This window comes from Scatophagus argus, chromosome 17, assembly GCF_020382885.2.
Source record: "Scatophagus argus isolate fScaArg1 chromosome 17, fScaArg1.pri, whole genome shotgun sequence".
Lineage (NCBI taxonomy): Eukaryota > Metazoa > Chordata > Actinopteri > Scatophagidae > Scatophagus > Scatophagus argus.
Window position 1 is genome coordinate 11,367,415 of NC_058509.1, and position 20,516 is coordinate 11,387,930.

A 20,516-nucleotide genomic window follows, 5' to 3' on the forward strand; every position below is an offset into this window, starting at 1 on the left:
TGTTGAGCAGATGGAGAGCACAGAACACCTGCCGATGCTCTCTCAAAGCAGATGTTAAGGAAGAATCGTGCCAATTTTCCCTCTAGTGATTGTGTCACAGGTTGAATCACATCTGAGATGAAGAGTGAAAACAGCTGTTTCAATCAATTACCAGACAGGACAGAAAAGCTAGCAATTTGTTTATCCTGGTGGACTGAATACAGCTAGTAGTTCACACATCTCAAGGGGTGTGTCAGCTAGTGTGTTTGTTGTACAAGTCAATCAGTGTTTGTTACATTACAGCCTTCTCCATTTTCCATCTGGTTTAAGAGTCAAAATTACATGTATCGTACAGATATTAATGCAGTGCATATTGCTTGATTTCCAGGCCCCCAAAGCCAACGTTTACTGTGAAGGTTTGTGATAATTTGATTAATTGTTTAAGAAAACAATTTCAGTCAGTTGGGGAATATAGGAATATGCAGCACTGATATAAACTTACACAATAAGGCCGTACAGGTGGGTCCTGTTTAGTTACCTGGTCTTGAACCTATCTTGAAGAGTGTGTTTAAATTAAAACACTATTATTTATGGAGACCCAAAGTTTTCACTTATATATTAAGAAATAGGACATTTTAATATATTTTCTCATGAATAAATAAATAAATACAGGCAACATTATAGGGTATTGTTTCTGTCTTGAATGAGCAAACAGCAAATCACAGTCAGGGCGTTGAATCAAATGTGGCTTTTAATGACAACTTATATCTTGTCTATATTTCTTAATTTGAACACTTAGAGGAATATTGTGCATATAAATTATCTGCGTTCTGTCAGCAAACAGAATGCTTTTATTAGCATAGGAATACTGCACACATAACACAATGATGTGGAGTATTGGAGTTTATAAGGGCCCACTCCATCACTTATTTTTTGAGTTTGATGTCCAATGGTGGAACTAAAAGACTGTGGCCGTGAGAAGATGAGGCTGATTTCCTTGCAGCCCGCTCACTGAAGCGACACTGAGTCTGCGCGGTGCGCCTCTCCGTTCCCCATGACGTAATCTGACGTTCCTTGTCAGAAACCAGGAAGTGGATCGCTCGCTGTTGTTTGTGTTCGTTGGTCGACAATTGTCTCTGTTTTTCTGACTGAACATATCGCTCACACGGGCCGAAATGGCAACATTTATTTCAGTCCCGTTGAAAAAGTCCTCTGAAGTGGATCTGGTGAAACCGCTGTCGAAATTTGTAACAGCCACATATCCAGCGGGCGAGGAGCAGGCTGAATATATCCGCGCCGTTGAGGAGTTGAACAAGCTCCGCAAGAGCGCGCTGGGAAGGCCGCTGGACAAACACGAGAGCTCCCTAGAGATATTGCTCAGGTATAAACTCGTTCTTTTCATCACGTAACTGAACTAGTTACCATATTACTAAAATTAAGATAAACCTTCTTACCTGTGGCGGCGTGACCAGTCATTGCCGCACCCAGATGTGTTAGCTTTTAGTTGCTAACCTGGCAGCTAAAGTTTGTCAAGCTAATAGGCTAGGAGGTATTTCTCTCCAAAAATAACTGACTCATATGTCACTCATGTCAATTTTTCTTTAGAGGTTAACACAGACTTGACATGCCAAATTGTTTAACTGAGCTGTCAAATACTTATACTTCACTTATAAGATAAAATTATCGATTTAAGCCGATCTAGTGGTGATCTTTATCTCTGGCTTTTTTTGACCCAAAGAAAACTCTACCGTTTACCTTAGCAATAAAGTTAGCCTCAATTTCCAACTACAACTTTATTCTTCTCAAGGTGGAACACAGAGCACATACTGACCTGAAATCGTAAATGCTAAAAAACAGAACAGAAAACATGCTTATAAGACATGCTAAAACCCACCAGTCAAACGCAAATACAACGTCAGTGACAACATCAAATTAAGAGTATATCCAGCTGTCCATATTCAAACTAATCATCAGTCAACCATCTTCACCTGCCAATTTTTAAATGGCTGACTCATCGTGTTGTTGAATTTGGTGTAATATGATCGCAGCTGCTACAAATAACTCATGAACATTCACAGTAAATCGGTAGCCTCCTAATCCGTTGATACATAGTCTATCTTATGAGTGCCTTTAGATATAATTACATTATGCATCTACTAGCTAGCGAGACCGACAAGCAGAGCCAGCTTTTCTGTCAGGTGTCGTTCGTATTCAGTTGACGAGGCCTTCAGTTCACTGGTGGCGGCCACATTATCGGACATCCAGGATGACTGGGGAAGAGAAGCAGAGATTTTCATATCAGCAAATCTAGATCAAATTTATAAAGCATAATAGCTGTGAGTACAGTACGAATCCTTTAATAGTCCCGCAATGGGGAAATTCGCATATGCCAGTTTTTTATGTTTTTAATAGCTGGTCTGGATGTATAAAACGCAGCACATATACTGTATATACACATAAAGTAAAAAGTAAAATAATGTCACAGTGCCAACCACTTTACATAGAGGAGCTGTGACAAAAATAGGATTTATATTGTGTTAAACAAACTTGCTCTGTGCCCCGTGCTCCATTTACTCCACCTCTCTTATATAATTATACAGACATGCTTGAATGACTGAATAGACAAGGACAAAAAAAAGGTCTTGACTGAGATAGCCTGCTCCTTATCCTGTATGATATCATGTATGAAAAACGTAGCACTGTTGTGTAGCCGAGTATTAACCAGCAATTTCCAGGTGACCTATAAGTTCAGACTTTGCCCTCTGCCATTTCCTGCTTTGCTCTCAATGACTGAGGAGTTCTATTACGCGAAGGATTTGAGTAGCCAACCGTGCACTTGCGGTTTTGCTGGTCTTCCATTTTTCTCAGCTTTGAGCTGTATTACAGCTGCAGTGCGAAGTGGTATTGTCTCTCAAGTGCCAAGAAAAGGCTGTTTAGATATTAAAGAGCTCAAGGCGTTGAATGTTAATAGCCAGCAGGTGGATGGAGCACAGCTAAACCTGGAGTCATGCCCAGCATTTACTTACCTTTAACACAACAGGTTGTTTTCAATCCTGCGACTTTGTAATGATTTTCTGAGACACATGTGATGCTAAGAATTAGTGATCTTGGCTTATTAACAAAGACATGGAAGCTAGCATGTCTGTGCGGAATGGTTTGCCATTGCTAACTGCTAGCATTGTTGCTCCTTGGCTTTCTCTGCACATGTCGTCTGTTAGCCATGTGCCAGGTATCCAGGGCGACCAGCCCTATCCCTTTCAAACCCGCGATACAGCTATTGTGTCACCATAGTAACCATTGTTTTGTCTGGGACATTTTCTTTTTCTCTTTAACCAGGAGGCATACCTCATCTCAGCTTTCCTCCATGCACGTGTGAGCCCTTGAGTATCTGACTGAGAAACATAATGATAACATACTCTGTATGTGGGTAGTTACTAAACATATAAAGCCAGGCTTTGTTTATGTTTGCACTCCAGTCTTTCTCAGCACCGGAAAAGCAGAGCTGATGGGTAATAGGGAATTCCCTAACCGACCTGTTTGTATGATGTCATTTCTAATAATAAACTGTCAAGGGCACAGATACCGATAAGACGAAGAGCTGAAGAACCATCACTCATTCTGTGTGTGTGTGTGTGTCAGTTCGCACTGCAGTGTGCTTTCCTGAACTGATGTCCTTTTTTTTTTCACTGACTCATTGTCATCTGGAATGACAGAGCTTCCTCAGATCACAGATCTGCAGTTATGTCATAACAATCACTACCCCTTAACCTAGTAGTTTTTCAATTAGGATTTACTATATCACTTTTGCCTTATGAAATTCCATTTTGATAATAATCACAATAAAGATGTTTCTATCTTTCCAATGAAAACATTGACATATGATCTGAGGAAAACAATTAGAGCACATATTTTTGAGTTTGGATACATAAGAAAACATAGTTTTAATCCTGCATCTTTTTCTCTCCAGATACTATGACCAGCTGTGTGCTGTTGAGCCCAAGTTTCCCTTCTCTGAAAACCAGGTAACTGCTTTGACAGCACACATGATTGTGGGTTCTTTCCCAAACAGAAGAATTTGAACACGAAGCATCTCTCTGTTCCCACAGCTCTGCTTAACTTTCACATGGAAGGATGCCTTTGATAAGGGATCACTGTTCGGTGGCTCAGTCAAGCTCGGTAGGTCTTGTCTTATCAAATCCATTTGAAGCTGTAGAAGAAGATCTGTGCATCTAGCTGTCTGTTTTCCCAAACACAGTGTGGTGCAGAAGGAGGAAATGATATTAAGAACAGTCAAAACAGGGCTTTTCCCTAGGGGTACATATCTGTCATACTATCTCTTAATCCCTCTTTTTTGTGTTTGTCTCTCTCTCTCTCTCTCTCTCTCTCTCTCTCTCTCACACACACACACACACACACACAATAAGAAATATAGCTTTTTCTGATTTTAAATAGGTTCCTCCTTATTTTACATCCAGAAACAGGCATGAAAGCTTTCCTGTAGATAACATTTGCCACTGAAGTAGGTGTGAATGATAATACAAGCGTGTGAAATAAGTGTGTGCCAGGGTCAGAAACTTTACTCACAGAAACTTGCTCACAGCAAAATAACTCCTTAAAAAGATTAAGGAAGCCCATGTGAAATGAAAATAATAACAGCTGAGCAAACAACCTGCAGCTTGTTGTTCAGTTCAGTCTTCACTTTCATTTTTTTACACTTGAATCTTTTGTCCTCTGTGGTGAATTGTGGAAGCTCATGAGTCTGGGATTCTATCCAGTGTACTCTAGGTGAGATAAATGTAGAATAAAGCAGTAGAAATTGTTGGTGTCTGAGAAACTGCCGGCCACACACACACACACACACACACACACACACACACACACACACAAAACTGTTTCAACAAATGAGCAGTCAGTATCCCTCATGGTATCTAAGAGATGAAAAGAACATACCACTTTGTCCTCTTTCAGTCTGTCTGAAAGCAAGTTCTTTCACAGTTTAAGTTGTCCCTGAAAAGAAACCAAATGCTTTTTAGATTCACATCAACCGTGACAACCAAAAGGCCATCTGACTAAAAATGTATCACTTTTTGTGTGTTTGTTCTGCAGCTTTGGCCAGTTCGGGCTACGAGAAGACATGCGTGTTGTTCAACGCAGCAGCGCTGGCCAGTCAGATCGCCTCAGAGCAGAACCTGGACAATGACGAGGGACTGAAGGCTGCAGCCAAATACTATCAGGTGGCCATAGTACCTCACAGTTATAGTGACATGTCCAGCTTGATTTTAGAAAACCTAAATTAAATTACTGTTTGAAATTACAACTGTTGTACTGTAAGTCAGATCTACTCAAATCTGTATCTGTATTTCCTGACTATTTTTAGGAAGACCATACTGTTCATTCCCCTGCGACGTGACCTAAACAAACAAGAAAAACTAGTTTCACTCATTGCTTGTAACGGACAAGTCAAATGCATCAGCATTAATTTTTATGTGGATTGTCACTAATTATTGGCATTTTGGAGATGCAAAAGTAGACAATGAGTTTCACTTTTGCCAAATTTATACCATGCAGGTTCCAAAATGAGATGGTTTCCTCCTTCGTTAAGTTTGACTTGATTCAGTAATCAATAGTCCATGCAAGTCCGTGCTTACAACCCAGACATGAACATGCGAGAAGCTCACAAGACTTCCAAATTTAGATAGTGAGGGCTGTTTTAGAAGTACAAATAAATCAGGTTAACTAAATTCCAGTCTTGACAGTAGTGTTTCATCGGCTCTATCTGTCTCACTATCTAGCTGGCCAGCGGAGCGTTTGGGCACATCAAGGACACAGTGCTATCAGCGCTGAACAGGGAGCCCACAATGGACATCTCCCCTGAAACTGTGGGCACCCTGAGCCTCATCATGCTGGCCCAGGCCCAGGAGGTCATCTTCCTCAAAGCCACCTCAGGTACCAAAAGACTTATACCTCTGTGGTCCAAACACACGTTGTCTCGTTTCCTGTCAGTTCAGAAGAAGAGAAAACAAGATGTTTTTGAATCCAGGTCCCTAGTTTTACTTTCCCCAGTGCATCATAGACATGGACTCCTACTTAGTGTCAGTAATGTATCATGAAAGTGTGTGTATATAAAGAAAACAGAGCAGTTGCACTTAATAAGTCAGGAGCTTTAATTACACACTCAAGCATGTATTCTGTGTGCCTTAAGATTCATTTCTAGCAATGGCAGTGGGCAGTTTTGATCCAAGCCAACAAAACTTCTGTCCCAGTTCTGTCTACAAAGGGTGCTTATTGGAGCTTTTAAGCACAACAGAAACTTATTTCATAAAACTAGAAGACTAGAGACTTTCACTATTGTGAAATGAATTTGATGCACAAGAGACTGCAACTGCAGACAACTCTGCAAACCTTATGTGTTTGAATGCATGACTAAATGTCAGTGATCATGCAGTATAGTGTGATCTGCTTGTGATGTGTTGGTTCTGAAGAACATAGCTTCTTATCTTGAGTGTATTTTGTTCAACATGTACTAATAAAAGTGGCTTGTTTACCCAATAGATAAGATGAAAGATGCTGTCATCGCAAAGCTGGCTAATCAGGCAGCAGATTTCTATGGCGACGCCTTTAAGCAGTGCCAGTACAAAGACAACCTTCCCAAGGTATGTGAAGGACACACGCACAGTCGCACACTAAACTAAAACACTGCTCGGCTTTGGAAAGATACAGTAATGAACACATTAACAGTCAACCATGTGTTCTGTGTGCTGAAGATGCATACAGAGTTTGGATTCTGTATGGTTTGGCGTGTGTATTGTCTGTCTGATTGTGCATATTTTTGTATGTGTGTACTTCTGAAAAATAAGACTTGAAGGGGTGGTACTCAGGTTGTGGGGCTGTCCAAACTGCAAACTCTCACTCTCTTCTCGTTGGTGTGTTTCCATTACATTTCCACTCTGGTTGGTTGGTTACCTACTAAGCTGCAGTTTGACTTTTCATCCTGATAGGCTTTTTACCATTTAACTGCATTTACTGTCTGATTAACAACTGTGACTGACTCACACACAAACAGAAACACACACCATCTCATCAAAGTAAAGCGAGAAGCAGGGAATGAGTAACTCGTACCAGTTGTAAGTTCAAAATCATTTAAGTGTTTGCCAAGTGCAGATTTATCGCTTAATTAAAAGAGGTTGCACAACACAAGCGTTTCTTTCATAGAGATTAGTTATTCCTACCTACGAGCTTCCAGGTGAAGCTGGTACATTTGATCGTATACTTGATCAAAATGCAGTTTCATAAGTATATAAACTTTGAAAATTTCAGTTACAATGCTGAAATTCATACATAAATAAAACTCTACACCAATAACTTGAGACTAAATGACAAAATATCATTGGAGAGGCTGGGTATTCTATATGTTTTTATTCTTTAAACTACATAGTACTGGCACAGCAATACACATTTCTCCTTGTCTGCCTATTAGAGCTGAAATGACTAACGAATTAAACGATAAGCCAGTTGACAAAAAATGAACAACCATTTTGATTATCATTTCTCAGGTAAAAATACAAAACATTTTCATGAGGGTCTGAAGCTTTCCTCTGCATTACACCACAATGTTATCCCCCTTGATTTTGGATTGTTTGGGCAAACGAGCTCCTAGCAAATGTGATGAGCTTTTTTTTTCCACAAATTTTTAGCTTTAACAGACTGAAAATAACCAGCAGATAAATACATACATAAATAGATAATCAGTAGTAGCAACTCTAATGTGTACATATATAAATAAAAAAGGAAGTCATACATTTACAAAGAATTGTCCTGTAATTTCAGTATATTTCTTGACCCCTGAGACTGTTCAGTTTGGTCGTTTGCTGTATTTAGTGGCAACTGACGCATTTCTGATTTTTTTTTTTTCTTCACTCTCAAGTTTTCGCGGTGCAACACAATTAAGGAAATCACATTTTTGAAATGTGCTAATAGTTACTGTTAACTTTGGAAGGACTTTACTCACAATTAGAAATTGATTTATGGAGAGCTGGTGCAGCCCACTTCTGGCTGTACATTCTCATTATGTGTACTCTGTTATAAAGCTTGCAGGTCTCCTCAGTGACAGCAGCTCTACACACATTAGCTTGTAGTTTTGAATCGTTAAAATGAACATGTCACTGTCTCTGGGCACGGGAAACAAGGCCTGGATAACTGATCCATATGTGAAAAGCAGTGTCTTTGTTCTCCCTGAATGCATGAAACCTCTCTCTGTCTCTCTCTCTCTCTCTCACACACACACACACACACACACACACACACACACAAACACAAGCTTTGGGACATTTGATGAAGGTGTAGCAGCTTTTGCTGAAAGGTTAAACACTCATGGCCTGTTCTGTTTTCTCTCTCGTTGTCTTCCTTTCTTTCTGCATCCCTCGTGGTGGTGGTGGTGGTGGTGGTGTTGGCATTGATTGTGTGTGTGTGTGTGTGTGTGCACGCGTATTGTGCTCGCACACCTCTGACTGCTTGTGCCTGTTTGTGATTGGCTTCTGTGATGTCAATTGTGATTTGACTTTGCTGGCGTGCGTCTGCCATTCTGTGGTTTGCCTTGCTTTTGTGCGTGTGTGCGTGCATTTATCTGTTTGTGTGCCTGCGTGTTGCTTTGTGGTTGCCTCTCCCTGGTCAGTATTTTTATTTTCAGGAAGTGCTGCCGGTGCTGGCGGCCAAGCACTGCATCATGCAAGCCAACGCAGAGCTGCACCAGAGCGTTCTGGCCAAGCAGAAGAAGCGCTTTGGAGAGGAGATCGCTCGCCTGCAGGTACTCAGCTTTCATATGACTTAAAGGCTTTGTCCCACTCTCTCAGAAACCTTCAGTAGTTCGTCTGTCACATTCCTAAATAATGTGGCTACTCATTCATTATCATTTGAATGAATTCCTGTCTCTGATGTCTTATGTAATCTTCAAAAACTGGGCAGATATTCGACATTCATGCTTCAAAATTCCACATCAAACCCCGAAAACTTTTTCATGAATCAAATGTTTTTCTCTTTCTTCTTTCTGGACTGTCCATCCCTCCAGCACGCTGCAGAGCTGGTGAAGACAGTGGCGTCTCGCTATGATGAGTATGTGAGCGTTAAGGACCTGAGTGACAAGATCAACCGGGCCCTCACTTCAGCCAAAAAAGACAATGACTTTATCTACCACGACCGCGTGCCAGAGGTCAAGGATCTCGAACACATCGGCAAGGCAGCGCTGGTCAAAGCCACCACCATCACACCTCCACTCAGTCAGAAATTCACAGGTGAGATACACAGACACTCAACAGAATTGCTTGCAGTCGAGATATATAGACATGTAACTAGGCGCCAGTGTCGGATCATACTTGTCGGCTTTCGATCCGCTTAATATCAGAAACTTTAAAGGAAAAATTTTATTTAGAAAAAAAGTTTATTTACTTACTTGGCAGGAGTTGGATATCTTCATTGGTTGCCTAGAAACATCAGAGTGAGAATTAAGAAAGTTATTGCTTATGGTTAAATGGTCCACAACATAAACCGTCATGAAATTGCTTGTTGTTTGCTTTTACACTTCCAGTTTTGTACAGAATAACAAGATATAACATGTTTAATGATTGAGGTTTAAAGGTGCTGGTTGGCGTTACCTTTAGACAGAGCCAGACAGCGACATGAAATGTTATGTCCCATTCCATTTAAGTTGCTAAACCTTCTTTATTTTGGCACAATCCCACCCAAATTCACTGTCTAAAATCATGACCTTTATAGAGTGGGTGACTTCAGATGAGATCTTATCTATAACACTCTGGCTTGTTTTTACACCTTTGGACCAACATTATTGGTGGTTGGAGGACATACGGTCCATCCTTAGGTCCCATGTCACTACATATATTATTGAGTATTAGTACTATTGATACTGAGGGTGGACAGACATACAACTGTGAGGTGGTAATTCTGTCTTTTTTAAATTAGTTGTTTATGTTTTTTCCTTTCTCTGCAGATCTGTTTGAGAAGATGGTTCCCATGGCAGTACAGCAGTCCATGAGCATTTACAACCAGAGAAAGGCTGAGACTGTTAACAGACTGGTGGGAACCATGAGGGAAGCCACCAATCTCTGCAACGGGTACGCTGTCCTGTGGCTATATTACTTGTACAGTTACTATGCAGGTGAAATTATCTTCTCATGAACGTATCCATGAGTGCTTGCGTGTCTGTGCATGGATGGATTTATTAAAAATTCATAACATAATGGTGTGCCTGGTCCCATTAAAAAGTCAATAAAAGTACTTATGTTTTTAGTGTTGTGCTCTATATAGCAGACGTGCACTCGTGTCTCCCTATTTGATGATGTTTCTAAGTGCTTAACAACATGCACTTTAATTCATTTGCGCATCTTTTGAAATTGAGAGAGTTATGTAACTTATTTTTGGATTTTGATGTTAATATCATCAACATGGAAGTGAAATATTCACAGTGAGATTTGTGTTTGCCATTATGACGAGGCACAAGTTGATGGTTGGAGGTCATAAAAACTGACAGATGATGCGTAACTGTTCATCAGGGTGTTGGCGTCCCTAAACCTGCCAGCTGCTCTGGAGGATCTGTCAGGAGACTCCATCCCACAATCCATTGCTGAGAAGGCTCGGGCTGTCGTGCAGCTGGGAGGACTGCAGAGCATCGAGCAGCTAATCAAAGACCTGCCTGAGCTTCTGACCCGCAACAGAGAGATCCTGGACGAGGTCAGACACGCAGAAACGCACTGAATTATCAATATATTACTGCACTTTGTAGAGCTCTTAACCAGTGACCTAACCTCTCACTGTTCTGCTAACCATAGCATGAAATGATTTGAAGTACAGAAGAAGAAAAAAAACACAGCCTTCATTCCAGCTTGTTTGTCATATGGCTTTGCTTGACAAAGTAGAATATGAATAAATAGAACTCTTTAGCAGCTCATTTGGGCATCCTGAGTTTTGGACTTTCCTACCATCACTACCAGAATAACACACAAATTCTTAAAACAAAAAAAAAAACTAAATAAATAAAAAAAATCATAATCGCCCCTAATGGCAGAAATCCCAGATCAGGATCATCGCTGAAATCTAATCTACTGATCTTTGGGCCAAGAACTGTGTGTCCTCTGGCTTCAGCCAGCATATTTTTTTAGACATCTTGCTGACAAACAAATAAACAGACGGGAGTAAAAACATAAAGCACAAGCTGCTACCAAGTTTGTTGGCAGAGTTGAAAAGTCCACACCAAAATGTCCCAATTCCCCCCCACCCCCCCAAGAAAAAAAAAAAGTTGGTTGTGTTGTGTGAAGAGTGAAAATGAAATTTAAAAAGCATGAATTTTTTTTTTTTGCTATTTTCTGACATTTAATAGGCAAAATGATGCATTGGGAAATTAGTAAAATGACAATAAAAATAATTGTAGTAATTATTATACTATACTTATTATTGTTATTCTCAGTCCTCAAAAGTCAGATAATACTTTCGCATGTTCAGTGGCCTGACCCACAAATTAATAGTGAAGATGTAATCATCGGAGGATCTAATGTTTGTGTCTTGTGTTGTCTTCAGTCTCTGAAGATGCTGGACAATGAAGAGACAACAGACAACGAGCTGAGAACCAAATTCAACCAGCGCTGGAACAGAACCCCCTCTGGAGACCTGTACAAGCCCCTTCGTTCAGGTACATGCACAAACACACAGGAAACACACAGTTTGTCTTTGACTCCATGTCGTCCACAGTTGACAGTGGTCCTAGTCTCCTCTTTTATTCCTCCTCCTCTCTTGTCCCCTCTTACCTAACCACATTCCCTCTCTTCTCGCCCCCAGAGGGAGCTAACTTCCGCAGCATCTTGGACAAGGCCATACAGGCGGACCAAGTTGTGAAGGACCGCTACAACACCCACTGTGACATGATCGCCCTGCTGTGTAAACCAGAGAACGAGCTCAATGCTGCCATCCCCTCCGCCAACCCGACCAAGACGCTGCAGGGCAGCGAGGTCCGTCCACCTTTTAATGACGTCTTTATGTGCATCTGCATGGCCAGATAATGTGAAACTTTACTTCTTACTGTTAGGATTAGCTTTTAGGGTTTGTCACCACATGCCGAGGGATTTTGTGTGCCACATAAACATAAATATACATAGACTCCTGCTGTACAGAAACACCCAGTGGATACTGTGTGCTTTATAGCCCTGTCCCTCCTCCTCACAGTAGCTCCATTTTTCATTCTGTTTGCTGACTTTGCATGGTGTGTCACTGGGGAACTTAAATCACCAAGCAAGCAGAACTGGGAACAAGCAACAAACAAGTGCATGTCTCTCTACAGCGACATTGTATTCATGCTTAAGTAAAAAAGTGTATATCGCAGTCATTGTAAGGTCAAGGACGTTGCCGTGTTCACTCACTGTGTCCATCTTCACCCAGGTGGTGAACGTGCTGCGATCCCAGCTCGCCAAGCTAGACGAGATAAAGAAGGAGAGGGAGACCCTGGAGGGAGAGATCAAGGCCGTGACCTTTGACATGTCTGTTACCTTCCTGACGGCGCTCGCCCAGGACGGGGCCATCAATGAGGAGCAGCTGTCACTCGCCCAGCTTGACCAGTTGTACGGTGCCTATAACCAGAGGGTACAGGCCAGCCTCCGCTCACAGGAAGAGCTGCTGGGACAAGTTCAGGTACGCGAACACACTCAGAGTTTGTGAAGATTGTTGTTACTTCAAAACTCAAGAATCATTAATTATATCAAACAGCAAAAAACACATTGAGTAAAATCCAGTTTGCTTTCTGATTGGCAAAATGCGAGTGCGTCTTCTGTGTCATTTGTGGTTTACTGGGCACATATATACTTCATGGTGACCGAGGTCGTCTCCGTTATCTTTTCAACGTGTGATTTTTTTTCTCTTAGACTTCCCACCAGGAGTTCAGCAGTCTGAAGCAGTCCAACACGGAGGCCAACCAGAGGGAGGAGGTGCTGAAGAAGCTGGCTTCAGCCCATGACAGCTACGTTGAGATCAGCAGCAACCTGCGCGAAGGCACTAAGGTACTCACTCAGCACAACACACCGGCACACACACACACACACACACACACACATGCCTTAGCAAGTATTAACTGTGCTGCTGTAATGCAGATCTTGTTGGAAACTTTCTACTTTTTTTCTTTTGTTTTGCATTTTTTTGTGTGTGTGTGTCAAGGTGGTTTGCAGGTCTGGTGATTTATTTTTGTCCCTTTTTTATCTACCTCCTCAGTTCTACAACGACTTGACAGAAATCTTGATCAAGTTCCAGAACAAATGCAGTGACATCGTTTTCGCTCGCAAAACAGAGCGGGATGAACTACTTAAGTATGTGCTTTTCCTGTTTTGTTTTTTGTTTTTTTGTTTGTTGTTTTTTTTTTGTCTTTTACATTGACATGCAGGGTGCTTTTATAGTTTTGTTTCTCTTGTGTAGTCTGATTTTCTTTTTAAGACCCTGGGCTATTTTCACGAAATGTTTGTTACTCTCATTATGATTGTAATGTATGAGTTTGGGGTTACGAGAGATGATAAATGGAAAAACATGAAGAAACCATTGCAGCACAGTCACTGTTTGAGTTCTCGTTTAAGGGAGCTGCAGCAGAGCATCGCCCGAGAGCCCAGTGCTCCGTCCTTCAACGTCCCTGCCTATCAGAGCAACCCAGCCGCCCCCGCCGCCGGCCCTGGCCCAACCCCTGCACCCAGGACTGTCTTTGTAAGCATCCACTCACAAAACCAGACATCGAACGGCATGGTATGCATAGCAGCGGATGTGAGGCTTGTGATTATATATTGATCTTTGTGTGTGTCTCTCTCTCTCTCTCTCTCGCTCTCTCTCTCTCTCTCTCTCCCTCTCTCCCTGCTAGTCCCAGCAGCCTCCACAAGCCCAGCAGCAGCCCCAGTCGAAGCCTCTGCCCCCAGCCAGGCCTCCTCCACCAAACATCACCCCTCAGGCAGCGTCCAGCACTCCCTCCAGCACACCATCCACTGGCCCTCCAACCAACAACCCACCACCTATGGCCCCACCCTCCCAAGCCCAGGGCCCACCTTACCCCACCTATCAGGGCTATCCAGGGTGAGCGTCCTATCACAACATGCTGATTTCCCCTCTCATTTTTTGATTACAAATTGATCTCCATAACTTAGTGTATTGATGTCAGGATTTAGTGATGATTTCATCCTCTTTCTAGCTTCTTCTTAGAGTCTTTTATCCAGTCTACATCAAATAACCCCTTCAGTCATTCTGAAAACATTTGTTTCTACTCTGCTGCTCCATGTTGTTGTAGGTTGGCTCCAGCAATCTTTGTATTTTGGTGGCTTTTATATTATTCTGTAGCTCCCAGTATTGTTCCTTACATGTTCAGACATACTGGTGGAAGTACACGTGTTTTAGCGTCAAAATGCTAAGGTCTTTTGAAAACTTTTTCCCATGTGACCTGACGGTGGGTCCTAACGTAGGTTTATAACTTTGAATAGTGTTGCACAAACAGACAAATCCAGAAATGAATGTTTAATAACATTACCTTCCCTCTTCCAAGCTAACACCAATCATTTCCCATGTTTACACTGTCAGTGAGCTCCTGTGCATGTGTGGGTTGAGGTAGGGGAGGGCATCAGGATCATGACCTCTGTCACTGCTTTTCACTAATGGCTGAGTGCAAGTTTATGTTTTTAAAACCTGGAAAATAACCCAGATGGAGTCGCCCTGTAAATTTAAGGAATGGTTTGACATTTTAGGAAGTATGCTCGCTGGTTTTCTTGGAGAGAGTTACATGAAAAGATTATTACCATTTATCACATTTGTACCTTATACATGTAGCTGGACTCAGCAGCCAGTTAGCTTAACTTAGCATGAAGACTCAAAGCAGGAAGAAACAACACAATATATGTTTCCCAGAGAAAAAAAATCAGTCTTCTTTTTTTACCCTCACAGTTAAAAGCAAAGAAGTGGAATTCCCAAAATGCTGCAGTATTCCATCAATGCTTGAAGTTGGTTAATATCACTCACATTTTTTCTCTCTGTTGTGTCCATGCAGGTTCTTCCAGGTGCCTATGGGCTACAATCCCTATGCTTATAACCAGTACAACATGCCCAGCATGCCCTACATGCCATACCAGGCTACTCCAGGACAGGGAGGGTACCCAGGAGCTCCACCTGCTGGACAGCCTTACCCCGGCTACCCCGCGCAACCCCCTCAGCAGCAGCCCTACTACCCTCAGCAATAACTCTCCTCTCCATCCTGTCATTCCTCTTCTCAGCAGTTAACACCAAATAAAAAAAATACCCCCAGCAATAACACTTCATCCTCGTGAGCTGCCTCCCCTCTCTTCTTTTGTTTTCTCTCAGCAGCCATAGAAACCCAAGTGAAGGGTGGCGTCAGAGCTGCCTCGCACTTCCCTCTGAACCCCATCATTACTTTGTCACTTCCTTATTCCCTTTTCGTTTTCATCTCGCCCTCTGTTTTTTTTTGTTTTTTGTTTTTTTTTTTTGTTTTTTAATCTTAGATCATGTTTTCTGGTTTCTGATAGCACTTTTCCTAAATTATCACAACTTTCATCAATGCACTAACCCCTTCTTTTGCCTGTTAGGTTACTTTTTTAAATGTACTCATTCTCTAACGGTGTAATTTAAACTGGTTTCCACTGAATTACTGACTCTTTGACTTGGCTGGACTGCTGTACAACACTCATGGAGGCGCACAGAATCCTAAGATGTTTCCCGGTTTGGGTGTATGTGTGGGCGTGGGTAGATGGGTGGTCATTACCAGGCATGCCACTGATGGGAGGGCACAGTTACATCCTCACTCACTACACCCACTTAATCAACCCCCAGCGCTTCTCAACTATATTCCTATTTTTGTAATGAATACTGATGCCTCGCTGATGTATAAACCTATATAAAAAAAAAACCGAATGGCCTGTAGGTTTTCTAATGTAGATGACGACTGTTCAGATTTCTGGTCTCTTTCTTTTGCTTTTTATCTCTTCTTTCTCTCTCACCCAGGGAAGGTTGGTATATTTCTGTGCTACAATCAGAGGTTGTACAAGTGGGAGACACGATTCTATTATATAAATATATGTATAAATAAGACTCTGTATGTGGTTAACCGAGACACTTTGTGTACTGCACTCTCATGCTCTTTGTGTTTATTTTTATTCTTCAGCTCTAATGTGATTAAAAACAACTGCCAGCCAGAATTTGTCCGTCGTTAAATGTTGGACGTCTTTGATTGCGTCTTGTTTATATCAAACGGTGGCGGTTTGTAAAGCAGCCAGAAGAGGGCAGTCCTGCAGCTCACAGGCGGAGCAGCCGCTGAGGAAGCAGTTCACTCTCCATTGTTGCTCCTTTCAGCACATCAGCGAATGAGTTGTGCCATCCTACTAATCGGATGCCTTTTGACCTCCCGAGCATTGGGGGCAGATCCCATTTAGATGACATGCAAATTATGTTCCAGTGAGGTCGTGATCTCATCCAATCATATTTCCCCGCAGGTGATTTCTTCACAGACAGATTTCATCCCCAGATATTTATTCAGTGTCAGGAGACGCTAATGATTTCACATATCTCCTCCCTCTGTGTGTGTATGTGTGTGTGTGTGTGTGTGGCAGATGGCAGCACAGTGTGATGTCTGGAAGGATGCATGGAGATGTTGGCAGAGAGCTGCTGGTCCCCTGCCTGCATCCATCACTCCACCTCTCTCCATTTTCCCCTCTCTTCTCTCCGTCTAGTTTGTCTTCTCGAGTTCCTCTCAGCTCAACTCTTACAAAAAAAAAACACCATCTCTCACTTCACTTCCCTCAAGCGCTCTCCAATCCTTTGTTTTCCCTCCTATCAGACTCTCTTCATCATATTTTCTTTGCTCCTAAGCTTTTTTTCTTTGTAATACCACCTGTCTTTTTATATCCTCAGCTGCTCTCTCCTACACCTCCCCCCTCCCGGCTCGTCTGTTTTTGCTTACCATTCGTCTGTCCCTGCTGTCCAAGCCGCAAATCGCTGGCAGTGAGTTGTCTTCACTGGTCAGTATCTCTTGGCTCATAAATGTCTCGTAACATCACGTCAGTCTTGAATGTGCATCTGTGTGTTCAAGAGTGAAACTCGCGAGGAAGGATACACACTTTTAATCAGATCTAACAGCTCACATCTTTTACTGGAAGTGACACAACACATACACACAGAAATGCCCCCCACCCCCTCCTCCCTCTCACTCTATCTATCTATACAGCATGCCATTGCTGCCAGTGCCAATTGGAGCTCTGGATGTGTTTATCAAAGGTGTCTGTGCGTCTCAGGCGCTTAATTTTAACAAGGCGTTCTCCACCGGAGGAGTGTCATATTCTAATTGGTCTGAAACAGAATAAAGGCAGCGAACAGAGCACTGCAGTGACAGGTATTAATTACCTTCTGCCTAATGGCTCCCAAACTCAGCACTCAGCCATATTGGTGCTCACACTATTCTTGCTCCCCCACTCTTTTCTCTCATCCTCACCATGTGTTTGTCTGCAGTATGGCTGAATCAAGTGTTTTCTTTTGGCTATGATGTTGATAATTTCACAGAACTACTTGATTAAGCAAACATATTCCGGGCCTGTGGTACAATGAATCCCAACCAGGGGTCTCCTGCAGCTGCCAAGAAGGTCAGTGGAATGGAACAATCAGACATGCTAAAAGTAATGGACTTGAAATAGTTGGTTAAAAATTAATAATAAATAAACAGCTAAACATGGTGGTTGAGATTAATAATAATAACAATGCAGTACGGATCCTTTACTTTTAGCTAACTGTGGTCAAAACACCCAAGTAATAGCTAAGCACTGGATAAATCATGGTGATAAGAGATGTCAGTCCTCCTTTGGTGCAGCTGAGTGTGCACATCGTGCCCTGGCTGTCACCTTGCCTTTTTCCTTTCCTTCTCTTCACAAAGGGAAGTAGAAATGTTCGAATCTTTAAAAAAAACAAAAAAGGTAAGAATGATAGAGTGCTGAAATCTCATCTATGGTGTTAATTTGATCAGTCTAACAGCTTACAAGTTGCCAGTATCAGTGCATGTGCGTTGGCTGATAATTTTTGCCTCAGCGAAAGAGCTCTCTGGCCCTGCTATGTACGGCTCCCCCCCGTCATAGAAGCGAGATGCCTGAAATAGATCTGATTGACAGGTATAGAGACTCAGTTACTATAACAACTACCTCCTGGCTCTCATGAGCACTTCTCCCCTCCCTCCCCTCTTCCACCTCCTCCTCCTCCTCACCTCTTCTCTTTTCATTTTCTTTTACCAGCTCTCCTTTTTACCCCCGTCTCCCTCTCACCCCCTCACTATGTGCATGTGTGGGTGTAAGAGGAAAGAGATTATGAAAAAGAACTCCACTGCAATATTCCTTCACACGGAGATGTTTGTGTTGCACGATAGAGAGGCCTGGCACAAGCTATTGGATCTAACCTGTGTGGGTGAGGGTAGGCAGGAGTGGGAAGATGAAACATGCTTATACAACATGGGCAAATAAGCCTTTTATATTCTTTTCGTGTTTCCTTTTTGGTGCTTGTTCCTCTGTCAGGTTGAGCGGCTCCGCTTGTATAATCAAGTCAGTCCACCGCCTTGTGTTCCTGCGTGCAGGCGTGCGTGCGTAGGTGTCTTTGCGTGCGTGCACGCACTTGTGTCAGCAAGCGGCACAGTAAGGCCACCCGATATGATGAGTGAATTTCAAGCACGATGGGATCTAGTGGGACTGACACTGGAGAGCACACAGCGGCAGAGAGAAAGTGTGTGTGTGTGTGTGTGTGTGCTGGCGGGAAGAAGACGGACGTCATTGCTGCCACCTGCTGTAGTGGGACAAAGGCCAGACACATATACACACACACACTTGCATATGCAGAGAGCCAAGCAGAGGTCAGAGCAATCTCTTAACATAGCATTAATGATATGATTTACTTAACCTTCTTACGCCCAAACTATCTCAGGCCCTCCATCCCTCCTGTCAGAGTCCTCACCCCCCCAACCACCACCACACACACACACACACACACACACTACTCCCCTCACCTCCCCCCTCCCTGTCCCTGCCTCTCCTTTCATCTCCCCGTCTCTGAGTCATCACACAGGGTGAGAGGTCTGAGGAAAACAAGCTGCCAGAGTTGGACATGCCATAACAATGCAGCACCTGTCAGGGAGTGTGTGTGTGTACCTGTGTGTGTACATGTGCATGCAGCTGTCTCAGAGCGTCTGTCATCAAGAGAGAGGAGGGAACATTTCCAAGTCTACTGTAAACACAAAGGCACATGGACCATATATATATGAGAGAGAGAGAGAGATGTGTGTGTGTGTGTGTGTGCGCACTCACTGCTGTGGTTTTCTTTAGAAGCTTCTCTTTATTGATAGGCTGTCTCGCTCTGTGACAGGAAATGAGATGGCGGGTCTCAGCACCTGTGTGACCCCAGCCGGAAAGGGCTCTCTAATGATCTGAGCTCGGCTGCCTGGGTCTTGTGCTGCAAAGCGACTCCTCACCTGACTCAGGCCTGATCAATAGCACACCCATCAGCCTCTCACACCGCACAGAAGACAGATACTCCTCCTGCGTGTGTGTGTGTGTGTGTGTCATATCAAATAATGAGAGCACCTGTATTGGTCTCTGCTCCCTTCGGCTTGTTGCACAAGTTGACAATTAGCTGCTCATCAGGTTGCATGCCCAAGTGCTTTAATATTGATCTCCTCGATGCTGCAAATTGACCAGTGGAACTAATCTAATCTGTATTTTGTTGATGTCAACTTTTGCTGATGCCGTCATAGGTGGTAATTTTGAGGGACTCTTTTTTTTCACCCTTCACACAACGAAAGCGCGATAATTCAGAATTAATTAGGCTACAACACACGAGAGGGAGGGGAGAGGGGGGCGCAGCCCATAATAAGACATTTAAAACAGGATGGAATCTGGTATCCAAGTGCAGGGTATCCATAGAGACCGTTGCTATGGCGGAGAGAAACCTCACCTCATTAGGAACAAATATAAATAGCCTTGCGACTTATGGTCATGATGCCCATGGCTGAGAGAAAGGGGGTTTAGAGGCTCCCAGGTCAATGATACAGACTGAGAGTCAGGGAGCGGGGAAAGAGAAAGTGATAAATGTAGGAAATGATTAAGAGAAGTAGAAGGAAGGGAAGGAATGAAGGTTTCGTAGGAGGGAGGGAAAAGATGAGTTCCTTAGGATGGGAGAAACAGGGGAGGAGGAGGAGGATGTGTGGGGGAGGAAGAAGGAAAGTAAAGGAGATAGATGAGGGAAGAAATTGAGACAGAAACAAAGTTTATCACTGCTGACTGATGAACATCTCTCAAATGCCAACCTGTTTGTTTCTATACTTGAACGAAAAATTGTGCAAGGGGAACCTCGTGACCCCCCAAAAGACACGATAAAATCACAACACGGGAGTGCAAAAGCAAGCATGGCTGCAATCACATGACTGTGTGCCTGAGACTTTGACTTTTGCAGAACCAGGCGTTTTCTTTTCCCCCAACGACGTCCGT

General features: G+C 42.8%; 1 protein-coding gene across 2 annotated transcripts; it reads left to right on the plus strand.

Annotated features, from left to right (window-relative positions):
* Positions 1-1,028: 1,028 nt before the first annotated feature.
* Positions 1,029-16,199, plus strand: LOC124074284 (programmed cell death 6 interacting protein). Of its 2 annotated transcripts, none has more exons than XM_046417012.1 (18): positions 1,029-1,360; positions 3,947-4,001; positions 4,086-4,155; positions 5,086-5,213; positions 5,772-5,925; positions 6,532-6,632; positions 8,651-8,782; positions 9,044-9,266; positions 9,980-10,103; positions 10,542-10,719; positions 11,563-11,674; positions 11,821-11,990; positions 12,418-12,666; positions 12,897-13,031; positions 13,240-13,334; positions 13,596-13,719; positions 13,871-14,079; positions 15,041-16,199. In XM_046417012.1, the coding sequence occupies exons 1-18, from the start codon at positions 1,155-1,157 to the stop codon at positions 15,228-15,230; spliced, it is 2,655 nt and encodes an 884-aa protein (XP_046272968.1). In that variant the 5' UTR covers positions 1,029-1,154; the 3' UTR covers positions 15,231-16,199. The 2 variants fall into 2 exon arrangements, with proteins under 2 accessions (XP_046272968.1, XP_046272969.1); XM_046417013.1 differs by having other exon boundaries at positions 1,030-1,360; positions 8,666-8,782.
* The last annotated feature ends 4,317 nt before the right edge of the window (positions 16,200-20,516 follow it).

Excerpts from the sequence above, each read along its gene's own strand:
- LOC124074284 (XM_046417012.1), top strand. The coding sequence starts at position 1,155 with ATGGCAACATTTATTTCAGTCCCGTTGAAAAAGTCCTCTGAAGTGGAT. Across the intron at positions 6,633-8,650 it reads ACAAAGACAACCTTCCCAAG|TATTTTTATTTTCAGGAAGT; the intron begins GTATGTGAAGGA and ends CTCCCTGGTCAG. Across the intron at positions 12,667-12,896 it reads AGCTGCTGGGACAAGTTCAG|ACTTCCCACCAGGAGTTCAG; the intron begins GTACGCGAACAC and ends TTTTTCTCTTAG.